Source organism: Chionomys nivalis, chromosome 10, assembly GCF_950005125.1.
Source record: "Chionomys nivalis chromosome 10, mChiNiv1.1, whole genome shotgun sequence".
In the NCBI taxonomy this organism is placed as follows: Eukaryota; Metazoa; Chordata; class Mammalia; order Rodentia; family Cricetidae; genus Chionomys; species Chionomys nivalis.
This window is the reverse complement of record NC_080095.1, coordinates 24,782,401-24,805,544: the sequence shown is the minus strand read 5'-3', so window position 1 is coordinate 24,805,544 and position 23,144 is coordinate 24,782,401. Positions and strand designations below refer to the sequence as shown.

The 23,144-nt window shown below is 41.0% G+C and overlaps 1 protein-coding gene and 1 pseudogene across 2 annotated transcripts in view; both read left to right on the top strand.

Moving 5' to 3' along the window:
- Window positions 1–20,751, top strand: part of Golga5 (golgin A5) — a 35,015-nt gene extending 14,264 nt beyond the window's left edge. For both annotated transcript variants that reach the window (XM_057783278.1, XM_057783277.1), the window contains exons 7-13: window positions 1,925–2,095; window positions 9,852–9,980; window positions 11,411–11,509; window positions 13,860–14,085; window positions 16,034–16,139; window positions 19,083–19,146; window positions 20,349–20,751. In XM_057783278.1, the coding sequence (XP_057639261.1) occupies window positions 1,925–2,095; window positions 9,852–9,980; window positions 11,411–11,509; window positions 13,860–14,085; window positions 16,034–16,139; window positions 19,083–19,146; window positions 20,349–20,429 (876 nt within the window). In that variant the 3' untranslated portion in view covers window positions 20,430–20,751. The remainder of the gene's footprint in view (window positions 1–1,924; window positions 2,096–9,851; window positions 9,981–11,410; window positions 11,510–13,859; window positions 14,086–16,033; window positions 16,140–19,082; window positions 19,147–20,348) is intronic.
- On the top strand, window positions 3,611–4,753 carry LOC130882676 (protein DEK-like; annotated as a pseudogene).
- Window positions 20,752–23,144: the final 2,393 nt, after the last annotated feature.

Below are 23,144 nucleotides of genomic sequence, written 5' to 3'. Positions count from 1 at the left end.
GCGACATAATGAAATGCAGGTGTGAGAGTTGCCAGGCTGGAGTCTTGTGATTGGATGGGAGGTGGCATATAAATGGTGATGTTCAAATTGAAAAATAAAGTTTGCAGAAAGAAATGAAAATGCCTACAGTTCCTCCACTTAAAAGGAAAAATTCTTTGAAAGGAGAATAACTTTAAAATTTTGTATTCAAGATGTAAAAATTGATCTTTACTGGTTGAGAATTGGCACTTTATACATTGATCTTTATAAGTCTTAGGTCTCTTCTTCTTGCTCATCCTTCATGCCAGATTTTTCTGTAAAGGATCAAAGTAAAATTTTTTTTTTTTTTTTTTTTTTCAAAACAGGGTTTCTCTGTGTAGCTTTGGAACCTATCCTGGAACTCAATCTGTAGACCAGGCTAGTCTCAGATTCACAGAGATCTGCCTGCCTCTGCCTCTCGAGTGCTGGGACTAAAAGTGTGTGCCACCCACTACCTAGTGCCCAGTAAGTATTATATATTCTATGGGCTAAAATGGTTGCCACAGTATATTCTTTGTTTTTATTTCTTATAATCCTATTGAAATGTGAAATAAACATGGTTAGCTTTTGAGCTATACAGAAACAGGCTACCAGATTGACCCATGGACCATCATTTGGACACCTGCTATACAATACTTCCCGATCAACCCTCCTGAAATGCATCTTGGTGACAGCACCCCCCTGCCCACTGTCTGGTAATTTGATTTAGCCTACCAAGTCAAATGAGATAATTTGGTCTCCAGATATGGTGGCACCTCCCTGTTACTCTAGCACTTAGAAAGCTAAAGTAGAAGAGTTGCCACAAGTTCAAGATCCACCTGGGCTATAGTACAAGACTCCATTTCAAACAAAACAAAACAAAAGTTTAACCTGGCATCCGAAACTCTGAGCTGCCTCATACAGTGCTTTCCCTCACACCACTGTGCTTTGGGGTTTTCTCTGTATGTTTTAAAACAGCCGTATTTTAATATCAGTGTAAACGTTGACTTTCAAGTGAAACCTTCTCTCCTCCTCAGAACTCTGCAATAATCTGACCATTTCCCCTTGCTTGAGTTCATTGTATTCTTCTACTGGGTGCTTTTAATTTCCTGTTTAGTTTGTAAGGCAGAGGGCGCTTTCCAGAAGGGGACATGGTCTTCACTACAGTGCCAAGCACATCTTAGACGCTACCTAAGCATTAGTTGAGTGGAGTATGATTGGGATAAGAAGAAAATAGTAGAAAAATCTTAGAAACATTTGTAACCATAACAAGATCTTGGGGTCTAATATCCAAGGACAGGACAAGTGGTGGTAGCACGTGCCTTTAATCCCAGCACTTGGGAGGCAGAGGCAGGTGGATCTCGGTGAATTCCAGGCCAGCCTGGTCTACAAAGTGAAGTTCCAGGACACCCAGAGCTGTAACACAGAGAAACTCTGTCTCAAAAAACAAAACAAAAGTAAGTATCTCTTGTAATTTTATCCCTGTGGCTTTAATTACTTGTGGATTTCCTATGGATGAATGTCTGGTGGCTTTGTTTCTGTGTGGTGAGATGACACTGTATAAGCTAGCGGGAATAAGGCTCAGTGAAAAGTGTGCTTAGTATGTGTGCGGCCCCGGGCTCATTCTCTGGCATCACAAAAAATGAATAATATGAAATGAAGTAAAGTACAAGCTGGGAACTGGGTAGATGATTCGGAAATTAAGAACATTTGTTACTCTAAGAGATTAGTTAGTTCCCAGTGCCCAGGTGGTGGCTTAGAACAGTCTGTACTAGTTCCAGAGGATCTGGTGCCCTCTTCCGACTTTTGTGGTTATCAGGCCTTCATGTGGTACACAGACATACTACCAGGCAAAACACTTATACACATAAAAAGAATAATAAGATAATATCATTTTTGCTTAATTATACTCTCTGTTTTACAACAGTCTAAAGAAAAATTGATAAACAGTTTAAAGGAAGGCTCCAGTTTTGAAGGCCTTGATAGCAATACTGCTGGCAGCATGGAGCTAGAAGAACTTCGGCATGAGAAGGAGATGCAAAAGGAGGAGATCCAGAAGCTGAAGGGCCAGATACATCAGCTGAGATCGGAGTTGCAGGTAACACTCACTGCTTAGCATCCCAGACAACCATTGGCTCCAACCGCATCAGTTTGAAGGGTTATGCTTCTGCATTAAGGGGAGCTGGCATATTGAAACAATGTGCTTTGTTCTGCTAGAATGTTAACTACCATGTAAATCTGTATCTACAGCAGTAGGTGTCCTGTCTGTTGAGTAATTGTAACTCTAAGGGGTAACAAACACAGGTGAAGTACTTACCACATGCTGCCCTGTACATAAAAGCCTGAACTGTACCAGAAAACAGACAAGAGTCTTTTTTCTTTCTTTCTTTCTTTTTTTTTTTTTTTTTTTTTGATTTTCGAGACAGGGTTTCTCCATAGCTTTTGGTTCCTGTCCTGGAACTAGCTCTTCTAGAACAGGCTGGACTCGAACTCACAGAGATCCGCCTGCCTCTGCCTCCCGAGTGCTGGGACTAAAGGCGAGCGACACCACCGCCCAGCCAGACAAGAGTCTTTAACTGTATGGATCTTAAATTCTGCCACTTAAAAACAGATTAGTTTGGGGTTTTCTATCAAACTGAAATGTTTCCTGATATTAGCATGTACTCAGAAACTAATTATATAGTTTTATGCATAGTCTAATAAGTGCTGTGTTTAATCTAAAAGTAACAATCTGGGATTATGATTCAGTAATAGTTTGCTTGCCTCGCATGTGGGAACCCTCAGTCCAATTCCCCTAATACAAAACAGTAAATTAGGCCATTTATTCTACATGAATATGGGGTCTTTGACACAAATAGCATAGGAGGGCTCTGGTAATAGGAGATTAAGTGCAGGGTAATGAACATTCTAGTCTTTTTTTTTTTAAAGTGGAATCACTTAAATTTGTAAATAAATATGAATTCCAAAGAATTCAATCACATCTAGTTAGAAATTGTGTAGAAGCTAAATTTATTCATGTCTGTTTGATGCTTTTGGGGTAAGAATATAAAAATGACTTTTTTTTTTTTTTTTTTTTTTTTTTTTTTGGTTTTTCGAGACAGGGTTTCTCTGTGGCTTTGGAGCCTGTCCTGGAACTAGCTCTTGTAGACCAGGCTGGTCTCGAACTCACAGAGATTCACCTGCCTCTGCCTCCCAAGTGCTGGGATTAAAGGCGTGCGCCACCACCGCCCGGCAAATGACTTGTTTTTAACATTTCGTGCCAGTATTATAAATGACACTGATCTACCTTCTTCCCTGCGCAAGAAATTTGCAAAATCTGTAGTAGGCTAGTGAAATAAGAAGCTGTTAGTAGAGCTGGCTCAGCATATAAAGGCCCTTGCTGTGCAACCTTGATACCAGTGTTCAAGCCCCAGAATTTACGTAAAAATGGAAGGAAAGGCATTCCCATTCTGCTTCCCGAATGGCCATTTTGAAAATCTTGTTGATTCTGAGAAGCCGGAGCAAGAACCTCTGCCCTCGCACTTTCTCATTCTGGAGTGGCCTCCTCGCGCACCCAGCACCTGAGATCTCCAGCTGCCTAGGGCGGCAGTGCTCTCTGCTGTGGAGGGAGAGGATGGCCCAGCGCATTCAGCGTCCATCCGAGAAGGAGCCCAAAATGTGGGGCCCCAGGGAGGAGGGTGAGGAGAGGGAGGAAGAAAGAGAAGAGAGTCTCACTGTGGAAGGCAAGAGAGAAAAGAAGAAAGTAGAAAGATTGATGACAATGCAAGTAAGTATCTTCCTTACAAAGCCATTTACAATTGCACAAAAGAAGGGTCAGAAACTTTGTGAAATTGAAAGAATGCATTTCTTTCTGAGTAAGAAAAAAAAAACAGATGAACTTAGAAATCTACACAAACTGCTTTACAACAGACCAGGCACAGTGTCCTCATTAAAGAAGAACGTAGGTCGGTTCAGTGGCTTTCTGTTTAAAAAAGGCAGTACCCAAAAAGTTTAGAAATACCATGTTAAAGAGCATCTGTGCAGCTCTTGGTTTAGATCAGGCATGAACTGCAAACTAGTGAAGAGGATCTGGAATTTCTTAATGCATCCAAAGCCTTCTGGCAAACCATTACCAAAATCCAAAAAATCTTCAAGCAAAGGTAGTAAAAAGAGATGAAACAGTTCTGGAACAACAAGGAAGTCAAAGCAAAACAAATGTCCTGAAATTCTGTCAGATGAATCCAGTACTGACGAAGATGAGAAGAAAAATAAGGAAGAGTCTTCAGAAGATGGAGAGAAAAAATGTGAAGAGGAGCAACCACCAATAAAGACAGCTAAAAAAGAAAAAACAAAATGGAAGGTGCTGCTCAAAGTAACAAATCTGTAGAGAGTGCTAATGTTAAGAAGGCAGATAGCAGCTACAGAGAAACCCTGTCTCGAAAAATCAAAAAAAAAAAAAAAGGCAGATAGCAGCGCGCCACCAAGAAGAATCAAACCACTTCCAAAAAGAATCTGAATCTGAAGATAGTTCTGATGATGAACCATTAATTAAAAAATTGAAAAAACCACCTACAGATGAAGAGTTAAAGGAAACAGTGAAGAAATTACTGGCTGATGCTGACTTGAAGCAGATTTGCCAAGGGGTACATGAAAACTATCCTGCTTACAACTTAACTGTGAAGAAGATTTCATTAAAACAACTGTAGAAGAGCGAATCTCTTCAACTGATTGGAAGATGGGATTTATGTTAGCAAAGAGAATGTGTTTTCTTTTTTAAGTCTATTGTTGGTAGACCTCGCTGTTGACCCTTTTGAGTGTTATATATTTGAGCTTGCTGATTTAAATTGCATTTCCTTGTAATTTTCAGTTTAAGTCTTGCATGACAGTAATTATTCCTTGTTTTATAGTTTTCTTGGGTTATTTTTGGTTTGTTTGTTTTCGAGACAGGATTTTCTCTGTAGCTTTGGAACTTATCCTGGAACTAGAACTCAGAGAGATTCGCCTGCCTCTGCCTCCCGAGTGCTGGGATTAAAGGCGTGCACCACCACCACCTGGCTTTCTTGCTTTTATAATTGTACATTTTGGATTTCTTTATTGTGAGGTCATAGATTTCTGAACTGTTGTGGATTTTAGTGTACTTAATGTTAGCTTAAGACACTTTTAATCAAAGCAAAAGCTATTATAAGCAGCATTTATATGTACAGAGACTATTGCAGTATTTAGTATATGAAATATTTTGAATACACCTTCTGTCAGTGAAAATGTGGCAGTTTGTTCATCATATTAGAGCACAGATGACGAGTTGGAACTTTCTGCATGTGTATATATGTCAGATTGTCAGCATGACAGAAGTGACAGATGTTACTTTTGTATTTTTTAAAAACCAATTTGTTTTATATAATTTCTTTTGTGCAGATCAATTTTTTTTTTTTTTTTTTTTTTTTTGGTTTTTTCGAGACAGGGTTTCTCTGTGGTTTTGGAGCCTGTCCTGGAACTAGCTCTTGTAGACCAGGCTGGTCTCGAACTCACAGAGATCCGCCTGCCTCTGCCTCCCAAGTGCTGGGATTAAAGGCGTGCGCCACCACCACCCGGCATGCAGATCAATTTTTAAACTCATGTAGGTAGGTGTCTTTACGCTTGTAACTAAAGAACGTCAGTGTTCATTAGGTAGCATGATGGAGCAGTCAGTTCAGTGGTGGCAGCACTGAAGGGGACTGTCCAGTTCTGCTTTGCTCTGATAGTGTCATCAACTTGTTGTATGTTAAATGTCAAAGAAATTTTTTTTAATTTTTAGTTACAAACTGATTGGCCCATTAGCTCAGGCTTCTTATTAACTCTTATAACTTATATTAACCCATTATTCTTGTCTGTGTTAGCCACATGGCTCACTACCTTTTCCAGCGAGGCAGTCACATCTTGCTTCTTCTGTGGCTGGGCAAGGACTGCAGAGGATGGGTTTCCTCCTTCCCAGAATTCTCCTGTTCTCCTTGACCCACCTCTACTTCCTGTCTGGTTGTCCCGCCTATACTTCTTGCCTGGCTACTGGCCAATCAGCATTTATTTAAAACATAATTGACAGAATATAGACCATTCTCTCACACCACTTCCCCCTCTTTTTTTTTTTTTTTTAAACAAAGGAAAATATCCATAATCCATTTTTGGGAAATGTGGGTATAGTTTTCCAGGCTAATTCCTGCTGGTTGGGGGCACTGATAATCTTATGAGGACCTATAGAAAATTTAGAATTATGATCAAGTCCTGATTGGAGTATACTGTGAATCTTGATCTCGGGCAGCAGTCTTGAATCTGTTCTGGATGTAGAACTCAGACATCTGGGCCATTTGTTCCTATTGGAGATTTCTCAGGTGTCTTCCTTGATCAAACCTGATTTTTCTTACCTCAGAATGAATCCACAGCCTCTCATTTTCTGTGAAAACAAAAGCAAAACCTCTTCTCCAAAGTAACATATCTTTTGACTTCAATTTTGAAGTCAAGTTATTTTCAAAATAGTTATCTTGGATTAATTCAGCAGCATTTATAAACAAATATCTTTATTTATTTATTTATTTTTATAAACAAATATCTTTTAGCAGCTGTTGCTCCTTCCTCGGCATTAAAACATAATAACATACAGTATCCAGACTCTCTGTGTGTTTTTCATCTTTATGTGGCTTTATTTTAACCTCTATTTTATTTTTAATTTTAATTTTTGACTTTTTGAGACAGAATTTCTCTGTGTATCTTTGTCCTGGAATTTACTCTGTAGATCAGGCTGTCCTTGAACTCACAGAGATCTGCCTGCCTCTGCCTCCTGAGTGCTAGGATTAAAGGTGTGTGCCACCACACCTTGAATTCAGAGATCTGTCTGCCTCTGCCTCCCAAGCTTGGGATTAAAGGCGAGTGCTACCATGCCTTGAACTCACCCACAGGTCTGCCTGCCTCTGCTTTTTAAAAAAAGGACTTTAACCTTTTTCTTTTCTCTCCCAAGCCTGCATATATTTTTAAACACACTGTAAACCATTTAGAGTTTTTTTTTTGTCTTTGAATCTATCTTTACTGTATATCTCTCTCTTTTTATGACCACATGAGTCTTTAATTTGCTGAGCAATATGGGTAGGATTAAAGCCGTGGGTTTGATGGCTAGATCCAGCCTATTCCTTAGCTTTCTGAGATTCTAGCCTCATGGCTGAGGTACTATGTGTTTATTGTCACAACTCTATGGTGTTTCAAGGTCCCTGCCATCAACAGAAAGCATGTGGTCAGCTTTTCATCCACACCATTTAAGTGTTTCGTGGCAAGACCTCTTTAAAGAGCTGCAAGGTTTTTCAGCTAAAGCTGAGTCAGGAAGCCTCTCTTAAATGAGAGCGCTTGCCTCTAGCAAGCAGAGCCCACATGAGAAAATGCTGCTATCAATAAGCCATGCTTAACTCTATTCTTTTCTATCTAGAATTACTTCCCAAGCTCTGTCAGGCTTTATGTGGATGCAGTTGTCCACACGTTGGGCACCATTTGTTGTCTGATGTTTTCTTTGTCTTGCCTGATTCCCTCAGTCATTAAGTCCCAAAGAAATCACACAGAGTTCTACATTAGTTATAAACTGATTGGCCCATTATCTCAGGTTTCTTATTAACTCTTATAATTTGTATAACCCATTATTCTTATCTGTGTTAGCCGTGTGGCTCAGTACCTTATGCCGCAGGGCAGTCACATCTTGCTTCTTCTGTGGATGGATCAGGACTGCTGTTGTAGGAATTTAATATTGAGTATAAACCAAAATGAATACATCAGAGTTTCAAAAACTGGGAGAGGGTGGAAAGGGTAAGCACACTTGGTTTATGTATAAGTAAATTGTTAGTAACGGGTAACTAAACTTCTTTGACCATTATAATAATTATGGTTAAAAGTGTCAGATGTAATGCCAGAAGATGGTGTGTGGGCAGTGTAGATATCTGATTAAAAGTATCAGATTGTAATATTGGCAATGTAGGTATTTCTCAAAAACCATACATTAAATTTCTTTGAAGTATTATAGAATGAAGGCAGTTTGATTTTAAATTTTGATCAATCAAGTAAATATGATCTGCCCCTGAATTTAAATTTCATCTTTGACTGTCCTAACAACCTATTTCTGAATTATAAAAATAAGCTGTGATTACAGAGTGATAATTGATGTACTAACTGAGTGTTATTAATTTTTGCATCAGCCGGGCGGTGGTGGCGCACGCCTTTAGTCCCAGCACTCGGGAGGCAGAGGCAGGCGGATCTCTGTGAGTTCGAGACCAGCCTGGTCTACAAGAGCTAGTTCCAGGACAGGCTCCAAAGCTACAGAGAAACCCTGTCTCGAAAAATAAAAAATGTATAATTTTTATCATAAATCAGATATATTAAAGTAATATTGAGCATTAACAGGTATCTTCACATATTTAACTTTAGTATGCGTAGAGTGAAATGGAACAAGTAACTAAATGGGGACTAAAAATTGGCCTTTACTTTTAAATAATTTGTTATAAATCTTGGCAATAAAGAATAAATTGATGTTTTAAATGTGTTGTAAAAAAATGGAAGGAAAGAGCTGACTCCACCTTGTCCTCTTACCTACAGACAGATACACATGGTGACGGGCATACCTACCACCATTCAAAAGCATCACAATAATTTTTTAACTAAAAATAGGTATACAGCTGGGTGACAGTAGTGCACACCTTTAATCCCAGCACTTAGGAGGCAGAGGTAGGTGGATCTCTGAGTTCAAGACCAGCCAGGACTGTAAAGTGAGTTCCAGGACAGCCAGAGCTGTTACACAGAGAAACCCTGTCTCTGCCTCCAGAGTGCTGGGATTAAAGGTGTGTACCAACACTCCTGGTTTCCTTTTGAATTTGAAAAAGTGAGAGTAAGAAATATGGGGAAATATGCAGTTGGGTAGCCGAAGTAAAGCTGGAAGCAGCTCACATACTAACCTTGCTGAAGTCAGTAGTTATTCTCTCTGTGTGCTGATTAATGGTGCACACACTACTTACAGTGAAACTTGTTGGACCCTAGAGTCCAATCGCCGAGGAGTCTCCCCAAGAGACCATCTCTCACACCACAGCTGATGTAAAAGCATGAGGATTTTATTGATTCTGTCATGACGGGGTCTTTCAGCATTCGGGAGGCTAGAAAGACCCTGAATGGCTGGTACAGGCTATTTTTAAAGGAAAAAGCCACAGAAGGAAGGGGGTGTCTGGGGGTTGTTCTTTAAGTATTATGATTGGCTTATTCAAAAGGGCTATTACCAATAATTGGCTGGAGAGCGGTTGCCAGATTAGATGAGGTAAGGGAAAACATCTGAGGGTCACTTTACCCCTTTCCCAGGGCCTAAGTCAAAACATCAGTAACTGAGTCAACACCTAAGGGTTATCTTGCCCCTATTCAATAACTGAGTTCTATTTGGAGAACATTCACAAGGACTCAGGGAGATGATGGAAAGTTCCTAACATTTCAGTACATGTGTGGGCAAATTGTTAGGTCCTTGGTTCCCGGGGGGGATCTGAGAGGGCTCAGAATTGTCAGAAATGGCTTCAGAATTGTGTTAAAGTTCTACAAACTAATGTAGTGGAGTCTCTTTTGGCATCATACTTCAGCTCTTTGGAAGTGTTCACTTTTAAATGGAGGCATTGCCTAGCAAACTACCAGGCACTAATAAGCTAGATGGTTTGTGGGCCAGACAGCTGTGGTATCCTGGTCATTCCCTCACTCCTAGCCAAACTGCATAGTGAAGATAGCTGATTTGATTCCCTGTGGGAGCTGCAGAGCCCTGTCTACAGCATGTGATTGTTGTACAGTATATGTTGAACAGAACTGTTAGTTTTTGCTTTTATGTACATGATTCTTCTTAGGATGTGGAGGCTCAGCAGGTTAGTGAAGCGGAATCAACAAGAGAACAGTTACAAGATCTGCAAGACCAGATAGCTAGGCAGAAAGCCTCTAAACAAGAGCTGGAGATGGAGCTGGACCGGATGAAACAGGTAAGGAGAGGGACCTCTTCCCAGGAGAGTTGATAGCACAGGCTCAAGTATTAGTGGTAGGTAGGAGCTTGCCAGTTCCTTTTGCTTTTCCATCCCACCTACTTTAGTTTTTTTTTTGTTTTGTTTTTTTTGGTTTTTTTTTTTGGTTTTTCGAGACAGGGTTTCTCTGTGGTTTTGGAGCCTGTCCTGGAACTAGCTCTTGTAGACCAGGCTGGTCTTGGTTTTTTTTTTTTTTTTAATGGATATTATTATTGTTTATGTGCATTGCATGATGTGTCAGTATAGGCACATACATGCCATCTGTGTGCCACTGCTTGCTTGTGGAAGTCAAAGGACAACTTGTGGGGTTGGTTTTCTCCTTCCACATTCACATGGGTTCTAGGTATTGAACTCAGGTGGTCAGGCTTGAATTGTAAGCACTATTACTTACCAAGCCTTCTTTTATTTTGTTGTTGTTGTTTTGTTTTTTATTAGGGAGGGTCTCCTGCCTCTGCTCTCAAGTGCTAGGATTAAAAGTGTGCACCACCACTGCCTGACATGAATTTTTCTTTAGAACTTATTATGGAAATAATAGTTAAAAGTAACGGTTAAGAGAAAAACCAGGCAGAGACCTGCAAGGCATGTGTGTTGCAGGCTGTGTGTTGCAGGCTGTGTGTTGCAGGCTGTGTGTTGCAGGCTGTCTTAGGCAATGCAATTGTAAGATTAGTTGTCCTTTCAGAATTGCATTTCAGTTTATTCAGAGCTGCTGCGTATTAAAGAGCAGCAGTTTCAAGTACTTGGTTTATTGTGGCAGATGTTTCTCTGCACCCTCTCAAATGCCATTTGTAAAGGATGAAGTAGAGGAGCATAAGCTGACCATAGCTGCGGGCTACTCACTCGTCAGAGATCCCAGATGTAAAGTATTTAATTTTAGGATTAAATGTGTACCTTATTAAGTAAGTTTAGCCTTGAATTTGTAAAGAGTAGAACATGGAAGAATTCTTGTAACACTCCTAGTAAATCTTTACTGGGTTGTCAGCCTTGTATTCACCAGCCCTTATTTCATATTTTTAAAAATCATTTATGAACATTAAATTACTGACAGCATCAGTCTTTATCATAGATAGCAAATATCTTCTTCAGTTTGTTGTCATGATCAATAGTAATATTCTGTAATAAATCTTACATTCACAAATGATGGTGCAGTCTTTCTCACTGCTGTAAGGTAAGAATAGCTTGTATTTTCTGAGGATTTATCCTGTTAGCATGTATTTCAGAGGCAGTGTTCATAACATCATGCTGACCTGTTTTCATCAACCCATCCAAATCCATGCCTGGTCCATTCTGTGTGGTTGTACTATGGAATGAGTGCTCAATATGAGTCAGTGTGGGGTTTGGGCTCTGGAGATGGCATGGAGCATGCTCATTGATTTATTCATGCCTTACACTAGGAATTCCATTACATGGAAGAAGATCTGTATAGAACAAAGAACACCCTGCAAAGCAGAATTAAAGATCGAGAGGAAGAAATTCAAAAACTAAGGAACCAGGTAGGAATGAGGGAAGTGCGTGACCTGAGTTGCTTCAGTAAGGCCTTCTCATTCCATGTCCTTCAGGATTTTATGTGAGGTTTTGAGCTGCTGTAGATTTTTCATCTTAACACCACTTGAGTCTTCATTTGCAATACACTATGGCTTTCTTCTGTAGAAGTAGCCCCTTTATCTGAGGCTGGACTTATCTCCAAAACTGCATGACTTCTGATCTCAGTTTGAGCATGCTGATTATCATGTTGTTTCTTTTTCCTAACAAAAAATTGGCTAATCTTTGTAGTATCAATTAGTAGGATATCTATAAAGTCATGATATTTTTCCTAATTCTAAAAATGTAAAAGAATGTAATATAATATATAATATAAAATAATAATATACTTTCCACGCTTTTAAAACTATTCTGTGGAGTAGAAAAAAACATAGAAAAAATAAACCTTAATCATTGTCCCTTTTGTAAAGTTTACCACAAAAAAATTTTTTTTTTAAGACAGGGTCTCACTTTGCTGGTGTGAAACTCACTGTATAGATCAGGCTGGCCTCTCAAGCTCATAGAGATCTATCTGTTTCTGCCTCCTGAATAATGGAATTAAAGGTTTGTGCCACGATGACAAGCCTCAAAAAGTTGCCTTTTGATGGGGGTGGGCTTAAACTATAAGGCCTGGAAAGAAAATGCCAGTTACCTTATGCAACTTAAGAGAAGAAAGGTTTTTTTTTTCTTTTCTTTCATTCTTTTCTGTTTATTTGTTTTTGTTTTTCGAGACAGTTTCTCTGTGTAGCCCTGGCTGTCCTGGAACTTGCTTTGAAGATCAGGTTGGTCTCAAACTCAGAGATCCACCTGCTTCCGCCTCCCGAATGCTGGGATTAAAGGCATGTACCACCATTGCCCAGCTAAGAAGAAAGGTTTCTTAGAACAGGCACAACAGGCACAAGTCATAGAAAACAAACTGATAAATTGAATTAATCGAAATTTAAGTTTCTGCTTACAAAAGAGAAAAAAAAAAGGCCGTACAGAAATGAGAGGAGGACAGTCACTGACTGGAAGAAGAGGCTTCTTGCACCTCCTCAGCCTTCCTCATGCTTCCTCAGACATGTCATATATGGCCCAGCTTTGGGAAGCAAACAGCCACCATAAGGACAAAAGACTTGAACAGACCTTTTCCAGAGGGTTAGATGAGTTTGTGAGTAGCTAACAGGTAGCTAGGATGTGTCCCACTCACTCCCAAGATAGGGGCTCAGCATTCAGGTTAGAGCAAGCAGCCCGTGCTGCTGACTTTTGCACAGCATTGGAGAAATGGGCTCCCCCTTTATTTTATTATCTATCTATCTATCTATCTATCTATCTATCTATCTATCTATCTATCTATCTATCTATCTCTACCTACCTAACTACCTACCTATCTATTTTAAGACAAGGTCTTACTGTTTTGTCCTGGCTGACCTTGAATGCGCTGTAGTCCTTCTACCTCAGTCTCCCAAAATTGGGGCATATGCATGGTGGCTCAGCAGTCATCTGTAATTCTAGTTCCAGGGAATCTAGTACCCTCTTCTGGCCCTCATGACCATTAGGCATGAATACGGTATGCAGACGTGCATGTGGGCACAGCACCCATACACATGAAATAAAATAAAAACAAAAAGATAAAATTGTATAGAATGATGTGGCAGCTTAGCTAAATCTGCTCTGTATTCCCCTGAAACTCCACTTCCAGGAAACCCAGGAACAGGTAAAAGCAAACTTTTAAAAGTGGGTTGTGTCTGGTGATGGAAACGCCCTGTTCTGTCCGAAGTTGTTTGGTGAGGGGATCATAGAGCTCATTTTTCAGGGTGCCACACTATTGAACTATGGATTTGGAATCCCACTTAAAAAGTTTGAACTGTGGCTTGTAAACTTGACCATGTCAGCTGCAGTAAGAAATGCAGTTTACAGTGTGTCTTCATGTCACATTTGCATTCATCCCGCAAAACCAGAAGAGAAGCTCAGCTTGGTGCTACCTGCCTATAACCTCAGTATTCTGAGACTGAGGCAGGATGGCCATGAGTTTGAGGCCAACCTGGGCTATGTAGTGAGTTCAGAGCTGCAAAAGGAGACTCTGTCTCTTAATAACAAAGAAGTTAGCACAATAATACGCATATACGGTGTGTTATATACATTCTAGGAAATATTACATTCTTTGTTACATTCTTTAATTGCTGGTGTGCGACCTACTGATGTGGTTCAGAAATCACTTCTAGCCAGTGAGAAATCTCTATCACTGTAGAGATTTGAAGACCCAGTTCATGTTCTTTTGTCCTTTCTATACCATGTACCATTGAGCCTATGAACTGATTAAGTGAACACTTTCCCCTGCAGCTTACCAACAAAACTTTAAGCAACAGCAGCCAGTCGGAGCTAGAAAGCCGACTCCATCAGCTGACAGAGACAGTCATCCAGAAGCAGACCATGATAGAGAACCTCAGCACAGAAAAGAACTCCTTAGTCTTCCAACTAGAGCGCCTGGAGCAGCAGGTGCACTCTGCCTCTACCGGGCCCAGCAGCGGATCCTCCATTAACATGTCTGGAATTGACAGTGGTGAAGGTAACATGAAACATGAAAGAACATGGCAACAAAACATAATTTTGAAAAATTACAGAAAGACCATTTTTACAAGGATCTGTGATGATTCTTTTCCTGGTGTGAGACCTGGTCCCTGGGCTGTTAGTATAAACCCTTAGAAAGATGTATGTGGACTTATGCCTCACAGCTGTCAGACTTGGAGAAATAGGGCCTTGGATTGGGAAGCGTGTTGGAATAATAAGACACTTGACAAGCAAGGCAGGAATTCCGTAGCTTAGAAATTTCAGGACATTTAAAGGAAATGTGTTTTCATGATCCCTTAGTAAATGGCTATTAGTGTTGAAGTCTGTATTAATTTGCATGTTTGTCCATGCACTTTAATAATAACAAAATCTGAAGATTTTTAAGATGTGTATTCAAAATAAGTACATCAGCACCAATATCAGAATTTTAATCGTCGGGCGGTGGTGGCGCACGCCTTTAATCCCAGCACTTGGGAGGCAGAGGCAGGTGAATCTCTGTGAGTTCGAGACCAGCCTGGTCTACAAGAGCTAGTTCCAGGACAGGCTCCAAAGCCACAGAGAAACCCTGTCTCGAAAAACCAAAAAAAAAAAAAAGAATTTTAATCTCATGACTTCATGAAACCCATATGCAATCATAGAGCAAATTTTTCAGTTCTTTGACTTTAACACTTCTTTAAAAATTAAAAAATTTAAAGAGGATGCCATGTATGAGGATCAGTTGTAATGTAAGTAGGGTGGCCAGTGAAAAATCAGTTGAAAAGCGACATGTTATTAAAGTTCCAAGTGGAGCCGGGCGGTGGTGGCGCACACCTTTAATCCCAGCACTCAGGAGGCAGAGGCAGGTGGATCTTTGTGAGTTTGAGGTCAGCCTGGTCTACAAGAGCTAGTTCCAGTATAGGCTCCAAAACTACAGAGAAACCCTGTCTTGAAAAAAAACAAAAACAAAACAAACAAAAAAAGTTCCAAATGATGAGAATGTGAACTGCAAGGAGGCATGGAGGAAGTGTTCCAAGTAACCAGAAGAATAGATGTAAAAGCATCGAGGGCGTGTGTCCCTGATGATTCAGGACCAGGAAGGAGGGAGTCTGAGAAGTAAGGTGAATTCAGAGAACTTAGAGAAGGCTGTATAGACCTGCATAAAGACTTCACTCTAAGTAAGATAGGGATCTGATTTGTTCTGTATTATGATGTCTGGGTTACTCAGACCTGGCATGGTGATGTGGTTCAGTGGTGCAGCATTTGCTAACATTCAAGAGACCACACCCCATCCCAAATCTTAAATTTCAGAGGGCTAAGAGCAGGAAGAGAGGCCATGGTGTCCTTACATTAATTCATGTAAGGGATGGTAGTTTTGGTCAGAGTGGGATTGGTGGGGGATGGAGGGAATATGAGAATTTATTTGAAAAGTGAGCTGGTAGAGTTTACTGAAAAGCTTGCCAAAAAAAAAAAAAAAGAGTGAAGGATTTTGGCTTGAGTGGATGGAAGGGTGGAATTGTTATATACCAGAATGGGAAGACACCAAGAGAAGGAGTTGGCTATGGAGAGATAGAGACTGGAGTCATAGTTGGTACATGAGTTGGTGTCCTTAGTGATCCAGAAGAAAGAGATAGTTGGATGGTCGGAGTGGGGTGGAGCTGGAGTGCCCATCTAGGAGCCAGCGTTCTCAGTGTCCAGAACCACTGACCTCTCTCAAAGTCAAGACCCAGGAATGTTGTTTCTTGCAAGCACCAGATATTGTGAACTCTTTAGTGTCTAATAAAATTTTGTGGAAATTGAAGCATTTTCTGTAGTTGATCTGTGTTATAATTTCTTTTACTCTAAGGCAGTGCTTAGAAAGTTGGCCTTGAGAAATTCTTCCTCATACGATATGATACATTTTCAACTCTAGTTTTCTTAGAAAGTCAATTTTGCTATCAGTATGTTAATCTGTTCTCTTATTTAACCAGGGACACGCCTGCGAAATGTTCCTGTTCTTTTTAATGACTCAGAAACTAATCTGGCAGGAATGTATGGAAAAGTTCGCAAAGCTGCTAGCTCCATTGACCAGTTTAGGTAAGCACTGCCACTCAGGATGAGTGACGGCCTCAACTATTTTATTTTATTTATTTATTTTTTTAAAGATTTATTTATTTATTGTGTACACAGTGTTCAGCTGTTCAGCCTCCTTGTATGCCTGCAGGCCAGAAGAGGGCACCAGATCTCATTACAGATGGTTGTGAGCCACCATGTAGTTGCTGGGAATTGAACTCAGGACCTCCGGAAGATCAGCCAGTGCTCTTAACCTCTGAGCCATCTCTCCAGCCCATCTCAACTATTTTAATAATGTCTTCCAGGTAGTATAGCCACCCTGAGCCCTTTGGCCTAATATTTATTTTGGCCGTAATATTTAAAGTAGCGGTTCCCTTATTCCTTTGTGATACTCCCAAGCTGTGAAGTTGTCTTAGGCAGTCGTCCAGTGCCTAAGCATTGTTGAACATTTTCACTCCTGGCCGTCCTCTTCCAACAAACTCTACCAAGAGCAGTAGGTAGATTCACTTCTTTCTCTCTTCCTTTCCTTTCCTTTCCTTTCCTTTCCTTTCCTTTCCTTTCCTTTCCTTTCCTTTCCTTTCCTTTCCTTTCCTTTTCTACCTGCTCCTTCCCCGCCTCCCTTCCTTCCTTTCTCTCTTTTTTTTTTTTTTATTTAAATTCTTCAAGTCAGGGTTTCTCTGTAATCCTGGCTGTCCTGGAACTCACTCTGTAGACCAGGCTGGCCTCGAACTCAGAGATCCACCTGTCTCTGCCTCCCAGTGCCAGGATTAAAGGCGTGTGCCACCATGCATGGCTGAAGCTGTCATCACTCACTGAAACCAGTCCCAGCACTAAGGAAACAGATAGGATTATTTGAGCTAGTGAGATCAAGACCAGCTTGGACCATATATTGAGACTTCCTCAGAACAGCTCACTGAAAAAGTGTCCTTGTGGTGTCTCATTCAGTTCTTCATCGTGGGTTTGAAGATGCTCACTATAGAGCTGAACAGTGTGCGATATAACTTGTTTTATGTATGCCCATAAGTAATATTTAGAATTTATGTTATGTATTTACATACAGACTTTTTATACTTGCAAGCATCCACTTTTCTTTTTTTTTTTTTTTTTTGGTTTTTTTTTTTTGGCGCACGCCTTTAATCCCAGCACTTGGGAGGCAGAGGGAGGCGGATCTCTGTGAGTTCGAGACCAGCCTGGTCTACAAGAGCTAGTTCTAGGACAGGCTCCAAAGCCACAGAGAAACCCAGTCTTGAAAAACCAAAAAAAAAAAAGAACAGGCTAACCTCAAACTCAGAGAGCTCCTTCTGCCTTTGGCTCCCGAGTACTGGGGTTAAACGTGTGCACCACCACTGCCCAGCACAAGCATCCACTTTATAAAGAAAATATTTTAACAGTTTACCTAGAACCTTGATGAATTTCATATCTAAAAAACCCTCTAATATGCCAATTTTCCTCTGAGTGTTTATAGTTAGACTTGGTCTTAATGGATTGTATGATAAGAGTAATGTTTTCTTAGCCTTTCTGAATCAGAATAGAGCTGTTTTGTTTTGTTTTTTAATTGTATAACTATTTTTGAAAGAATATTTATTTTTAATATTTTTTAGATTTATTTTATATGCATGAATGCTATATCTGCATGTACACCTGTAGGCCAGAAGAGGGTGGCAGATCTCATTACAGATGGTTGTGAGCCACTATGTGGTTGCTGGGAATTGAACTCAGGACCTCTGGAAGAGCACCCAGTGCTCTTAACTGCTGAGCCATCTCTTTAGTCCTCTATGCTGTGGTGTTAATAAATAAATAAATAAATAAATAAATAAATAAATAAATAAATAAATAAATGCTGGGTGATGTTGCGCGCCTTTAACTCAAGAGGCAGAGGCAGGCAGATCTCTGTGAGTTCAAGGTCAACCTGGTTTACGGAGTGAGTTCCAGGACAGCCAGAGCTAAACAGAGAAACCTTATCTCAAAAAGAGAGACAGAGACAGTTCTGAAGCCACAGGACTTTAGTCACTGTCGGAATAAAGCACATGTATTCAGCATAGCACCTGTAGAAACTTCCCTGTGTGTGAGCACTAGTGACAGTAAGAGGAAGGAAAGGAGCAGCCTGCAAAGAGCTGTGAGCAGAGAGGGTGGATATCACACTGCTTCTGCCACATTCATGCACGTGTCTGCCTGAGTTTTTTTTTCTGTTTCGTTTGTTTGAGACAGGGTCTCACTTTTTAGGTGTAGTCCAGGCTGGCTTCAAACTCACAGAGATCTGCCTGCCAGTACTGAGATTAAAGATGCTTACCACCACACCTGGCCCTCCCTGAATTCCTATGGTTTAATCCTCTTGGGAAAATGTATCTATGCAGAAGTTTTTAAATCAGCATTCCCAAATAAATGCTTGTACTGAAGTTTTAATAGCTAACTTCAATAATAATTGAAGTATTTGTGTGTCCTTCCTGTGTGGTCATTTTATGTGATCATGTGAGCCTATAATAAAAATTTCCTCTGTGGTAGTCACAGGAATAGTGTGAATGAGTGATTTTTAAAAGACATCGGCTAGAGTGGGTGGCGGTGGTACAATCTTTAATTCTAGCACTTGGGAGGCAGAGGCACGTGGACTTCTATGAGTTTGAGGCCGGACCGGTCAACAAAGCAAGTTCCAGGACAGTCAGGGCTACATAGTGGAAAGCTGTCTCAAAAAAAACAAAACCAAAAACAAAACCAACCAAACAAACAAAAGCATTGGATATTAGCCAGGCAGTGGCAATACATGTCTTTAATCTCAACACTCGGGAGGCAAAGGCAGGTGAATCTCTGTGAGTTTGAGGCCAGCCTAGTCTACAAAGCGGGTTCCAGGACAGCCATGGATGTTACACAGAGAAACCCTGTTTCGAAACAAAACAAACACACACACGAAAGGAGTCAACTCAAGAAGATTTGCTTTGAGTATAATTCCTTTTTTCTTACCTGTTTGTACAGTATCCGCCTGGGAATATTTCTCCGAAGATACCCCATAGCACGAGTGTTTGTAATTATCTATATGGTGAGTAAATTTATTTGAAAAAGTAATGTACACTTGATTTCTGTCTGTTGTTTTGGCTGCTAATTTTATTCATATTTTACTAATTAACTTTGAAAGAGAATAGAACTCATTTTTGGTAATTGAACTTTTCTTAAGTTAGCCATTTATTATGTTGAGAACATAAATTGCTCAGAGGCTTTTTCTGAAGATAAAGTTAGCTGTAATGTAGTTTGTCACCTCCATTTTTAAGCCTGTCTAATGACAACAAAAATACAGTAAAAACAACTGATTTCATTTTTATCTGAACACTGTAAAGTTGCTTTGATTATTTTCATGTGTTTTACTTTATTTTTCTAGAAGGATCTCAAGGCTGATTTGTTTTCTTCTGGGCTGTTTAGTTGCACAGATCCAGCTGCAGTAGTTGGGTTCTGGTTCATGTGTGCTGTGCTGACAAGCCACTTACTGTGCTAAGTGGGGCATCTCTAAGAGGTTAGGCTGACTTAAGGGCCTACTTTGAAAAGAAATTTCTATGTGATCCACTAGAGGGAAGGAAGAGTTATTCCTCAAATAAAAAGGTTTAGGAAAGATGGATGGGAGGGGAGGAAGAAAAACAGGAAGGACATCAGAAAGGATTCAAAGTGCACCGCACAGGGGCCGCCTGTCCAGGCACCTGCCACCGTGAGTGTTGTGGGTACCAGTCGGTATTAGATGCTGTGTGTGCTGCCTACGGAATTTACACATCCCAACTAATGGAACCTCATGTCATTCATACTGTCCCAGAAGTTTGTCACAAATTCAACCTCTGCCACTGATTCATTGCTCCTGTCAAGAGTACTTTCCCATCTCTTCACCAAAGCTGGCTAAACTGTCTCAGATCACCAGTCATTAACTTTCTCACCAGGACTTGCCAGCCAACACCTGTCTGCCTAACAGTGCTTTCCCAGCTCTGCACATTCACCTGCTTGGTTGTTCCTGCAGAATCATGCGAGTCACAAGTGTTTGGTGTTGAGGCCTCTCCTCTCAACTAGGAGATCTGCAGTTTGCAGCTCTGTTCCTGAGCTCATTGGCTCCTTTGATCAGCCAGTAAACATGTACCGAGCCCTGCTGTGTTTCAGACTCTGTCCTGGAGGGGTACAAAGACAAGGCATGGTCCCTGTCCTCCCTGCACAGTCCTTAGAGACTGACTGATTGGCTGACGCATGAATTGCTTTTCCTCCCTCTAGGCTTTGCTTCATCTCTGGGTCATGATTGTCCTGCTGACTTACTCACCAGAAATGCACCATGACCAACCGTATGGCAAGTGAGCTGAGCCATTGTCCAGAGCTGGGATCTGCAGGAAGACCAACACCTGAGACTGCTCGGAATAGTGCACAAGATGGTTTCATGGTGGAAAGCTTTTAATTTTAAGTTATTACTCTGGTGTCTGACTCTCCCTTATTTCCATGAGAGTCTCTAAATGCAGACAGTAATTTGACAAATTCAGCTCTGCTTTTTCTGAGTACAATTGCCCTAGATATGGAGAGAGAGAGACCTGGGGTGGTTGTTCTGTAGAGACATTTCTATATTTTAGGTGACACTGATTATAGGTTATAATCAGGGAAACTAATTATATTTAAGAAAAATAAAAAGATTTCTTTTTAATAACTTAGTGTGCTTTATATTTTCATATATTTAACTGCAAATATTTAATTTTTACATTTTAGATTCCTGATTGGTATAACTCTTTTTAAATACATAAATAAATTTCACTGTGCATTTTTCTTTTAAATAATGATTTTTATCCCTGTTTAAAGAAGACCTCTCCAATGGTTAGTAATGAGTGGGGCTGGAAGCCACAGCCACGGTCACTGAGTGACAGCGGTGCTTCCGTGCTGTGCTCCTCTCTGCCTCTGTGTTGTCTTGCTTTTCCCCAGCATTTATCTCAGAGTCAGTTCATGGGTGTTGTAGTTCCTGCTTAGAGCATGTGCAAGATGTCTGTTTACCAACACTATAGCTGGACACCATAGTTAACCTTTGAAAGGGGACATTTTCCGTATGACCAGCATAATCTTTGAATTGTCTTTCCTCTTCATCTTTGTCTAGAGTCACATGTGCTTTGTCACCTGGTCCTGGTGGTCTCTTTGTATGTACTTAATACACATGGTTCTTGGACAGTGAGTGGGAGCAGTCCCCTTCTTGGGCCACTTGGTGCCAGCTGAGAACCTTGGTGACACCATTGCTGTGACTAGAACTGGCCTTCAGGGAGCGGAAAGCCCTAGACCCTTGCACATTATGGAATGCTTCTTTCCTATTTCTTGCACTCAAATCAAGTTTTTGAGGTCATATTAGGTATGATTGGGCTTTTGTTTTCAGTGTGGCAAAAATGAAAAGGGCAGGTGTTTCACATCATACAAACAGGGGCTTGGCATAGAGTTTGGTACTGAGTCTCGGAGATGGATAGCAGGGGCCTTTCTGGGGATGATGCATCACAGTTTGAACTGTGGAGTCAGGTCTGTCTCCAACACCGAAGGGAAAAGTTCAGTCTTGTTAATGGATTTTAAGATTTTTTTTTCTCCTAATTTGGAAACATTTCTGGAAAATGATTAAAACCAGGTTCCACCCTTAAAATGGAAAACAGCACATGCTTGCTGGTTGTGTTGCCGGACTTCCCCTCTTTGTGTCCTCCTGGCTTTTGTTGTGACATCTGTGAGTCTTTTGTCCACTCTGCACATTCTTGGCTTTGGCGGTGTTTGACTAAGTGTTTCCGGGATCGTGGTTCTGCCATCACTTGTCTTCAATTGAGTTACAGACTCGTTACTCTTGACCACTCACAAACTGGGCAAGGGAATGCGAAACTGACCTCATTAGAGGGCTCGCAGTAAGGCAAGGTCAGTGGAGTCTTTCTAGGTCCAGTGCATGTACTCAAAGGGATTCCAGACATGCACAGAGTTCTCGGACTGCTTTGTATTATTGATAGGTGTCAGTTGAGAAACAAGATGATTTAAAAAATGCCCTTTTGAATTGCTGGTTGATGGTGGTACATGCCTTTAATCCCAGCATTTGGGATGCAGAAGCAGGCAAATCTCAGTGAGTTCAAAGCCAGCCTGGTTTTCATAGTGAGTTCCAGGAAAGCCAGAACTGTTTCACAGAGAAACCCTGTCAAAAAACAAAATTTCCCTTTCTAGACATTGGCCTTTATGAAAACCACTATTTCTACTGCCACTTAACAAAAATTTTCAAGGAAAGACTTTTGTTAGGTTTAATTTGTTTTTTGGAAACAGGGTTTTTTCTATGTAACTCTTGGAACTTGCTTCGTAGACCAGGCTGGCCTCAAACTCACAGACATCCGCCTGCCTCTGCCTCCTGCATGCTGGGATCAAGGGCATGTACCACCACCACCCGGCTCCAAGGAAAGAACTTTAAACACATGGCAGAGACTGATCTCATTGGGGAGTAGAATGCGAAAGGCCCAGAGTCCAGCCATTTGCCCAGCTTACCTGTGGGGTAGGACACACTCCTTAGACCTCACTGGGCTCAAGTCCCCTGTTGCCAGGGGCAACTTAGTGCTGGAAGCTGCAGAGTGGACCTCAGTGTGGGTACAAAGGAAGGAGCTGGTGATGCCTGAGAGTCAAGGACCAATGACCCAAGATGCTTGAGGCTGTGATTGACCTTGAGAAACCTGATGGAGAAACATTGGATCTTTCTCCACTTCAGTCTCTTAGCACTAAGGAATGATGTCTCTGAGGAGAAAGGCGAATTGCACCGGTGGCTAGCAGCCAGTGTAACTGCAGAGCTGTATAGCAGAACCCTCAAAACCAGCCTGGCCTGCCATGGATAGCTACTTCTGTTAAGGTTTGTATGTAAACTCCTCCATAGCTCTTGGTCCCCAGCAGGTGGCACTGTAGAGGTCAGACCTGACTGGCAGAAGTCTGCCAATAGGGGCAGGCCTTGGGCTACAGTCTGACCCCACTTCTGTCTTCCTAACCTGCTAGAATGTAGAGCAAGTAGCTCATGGCTGCATGGACCCTGCCATGCCTTCC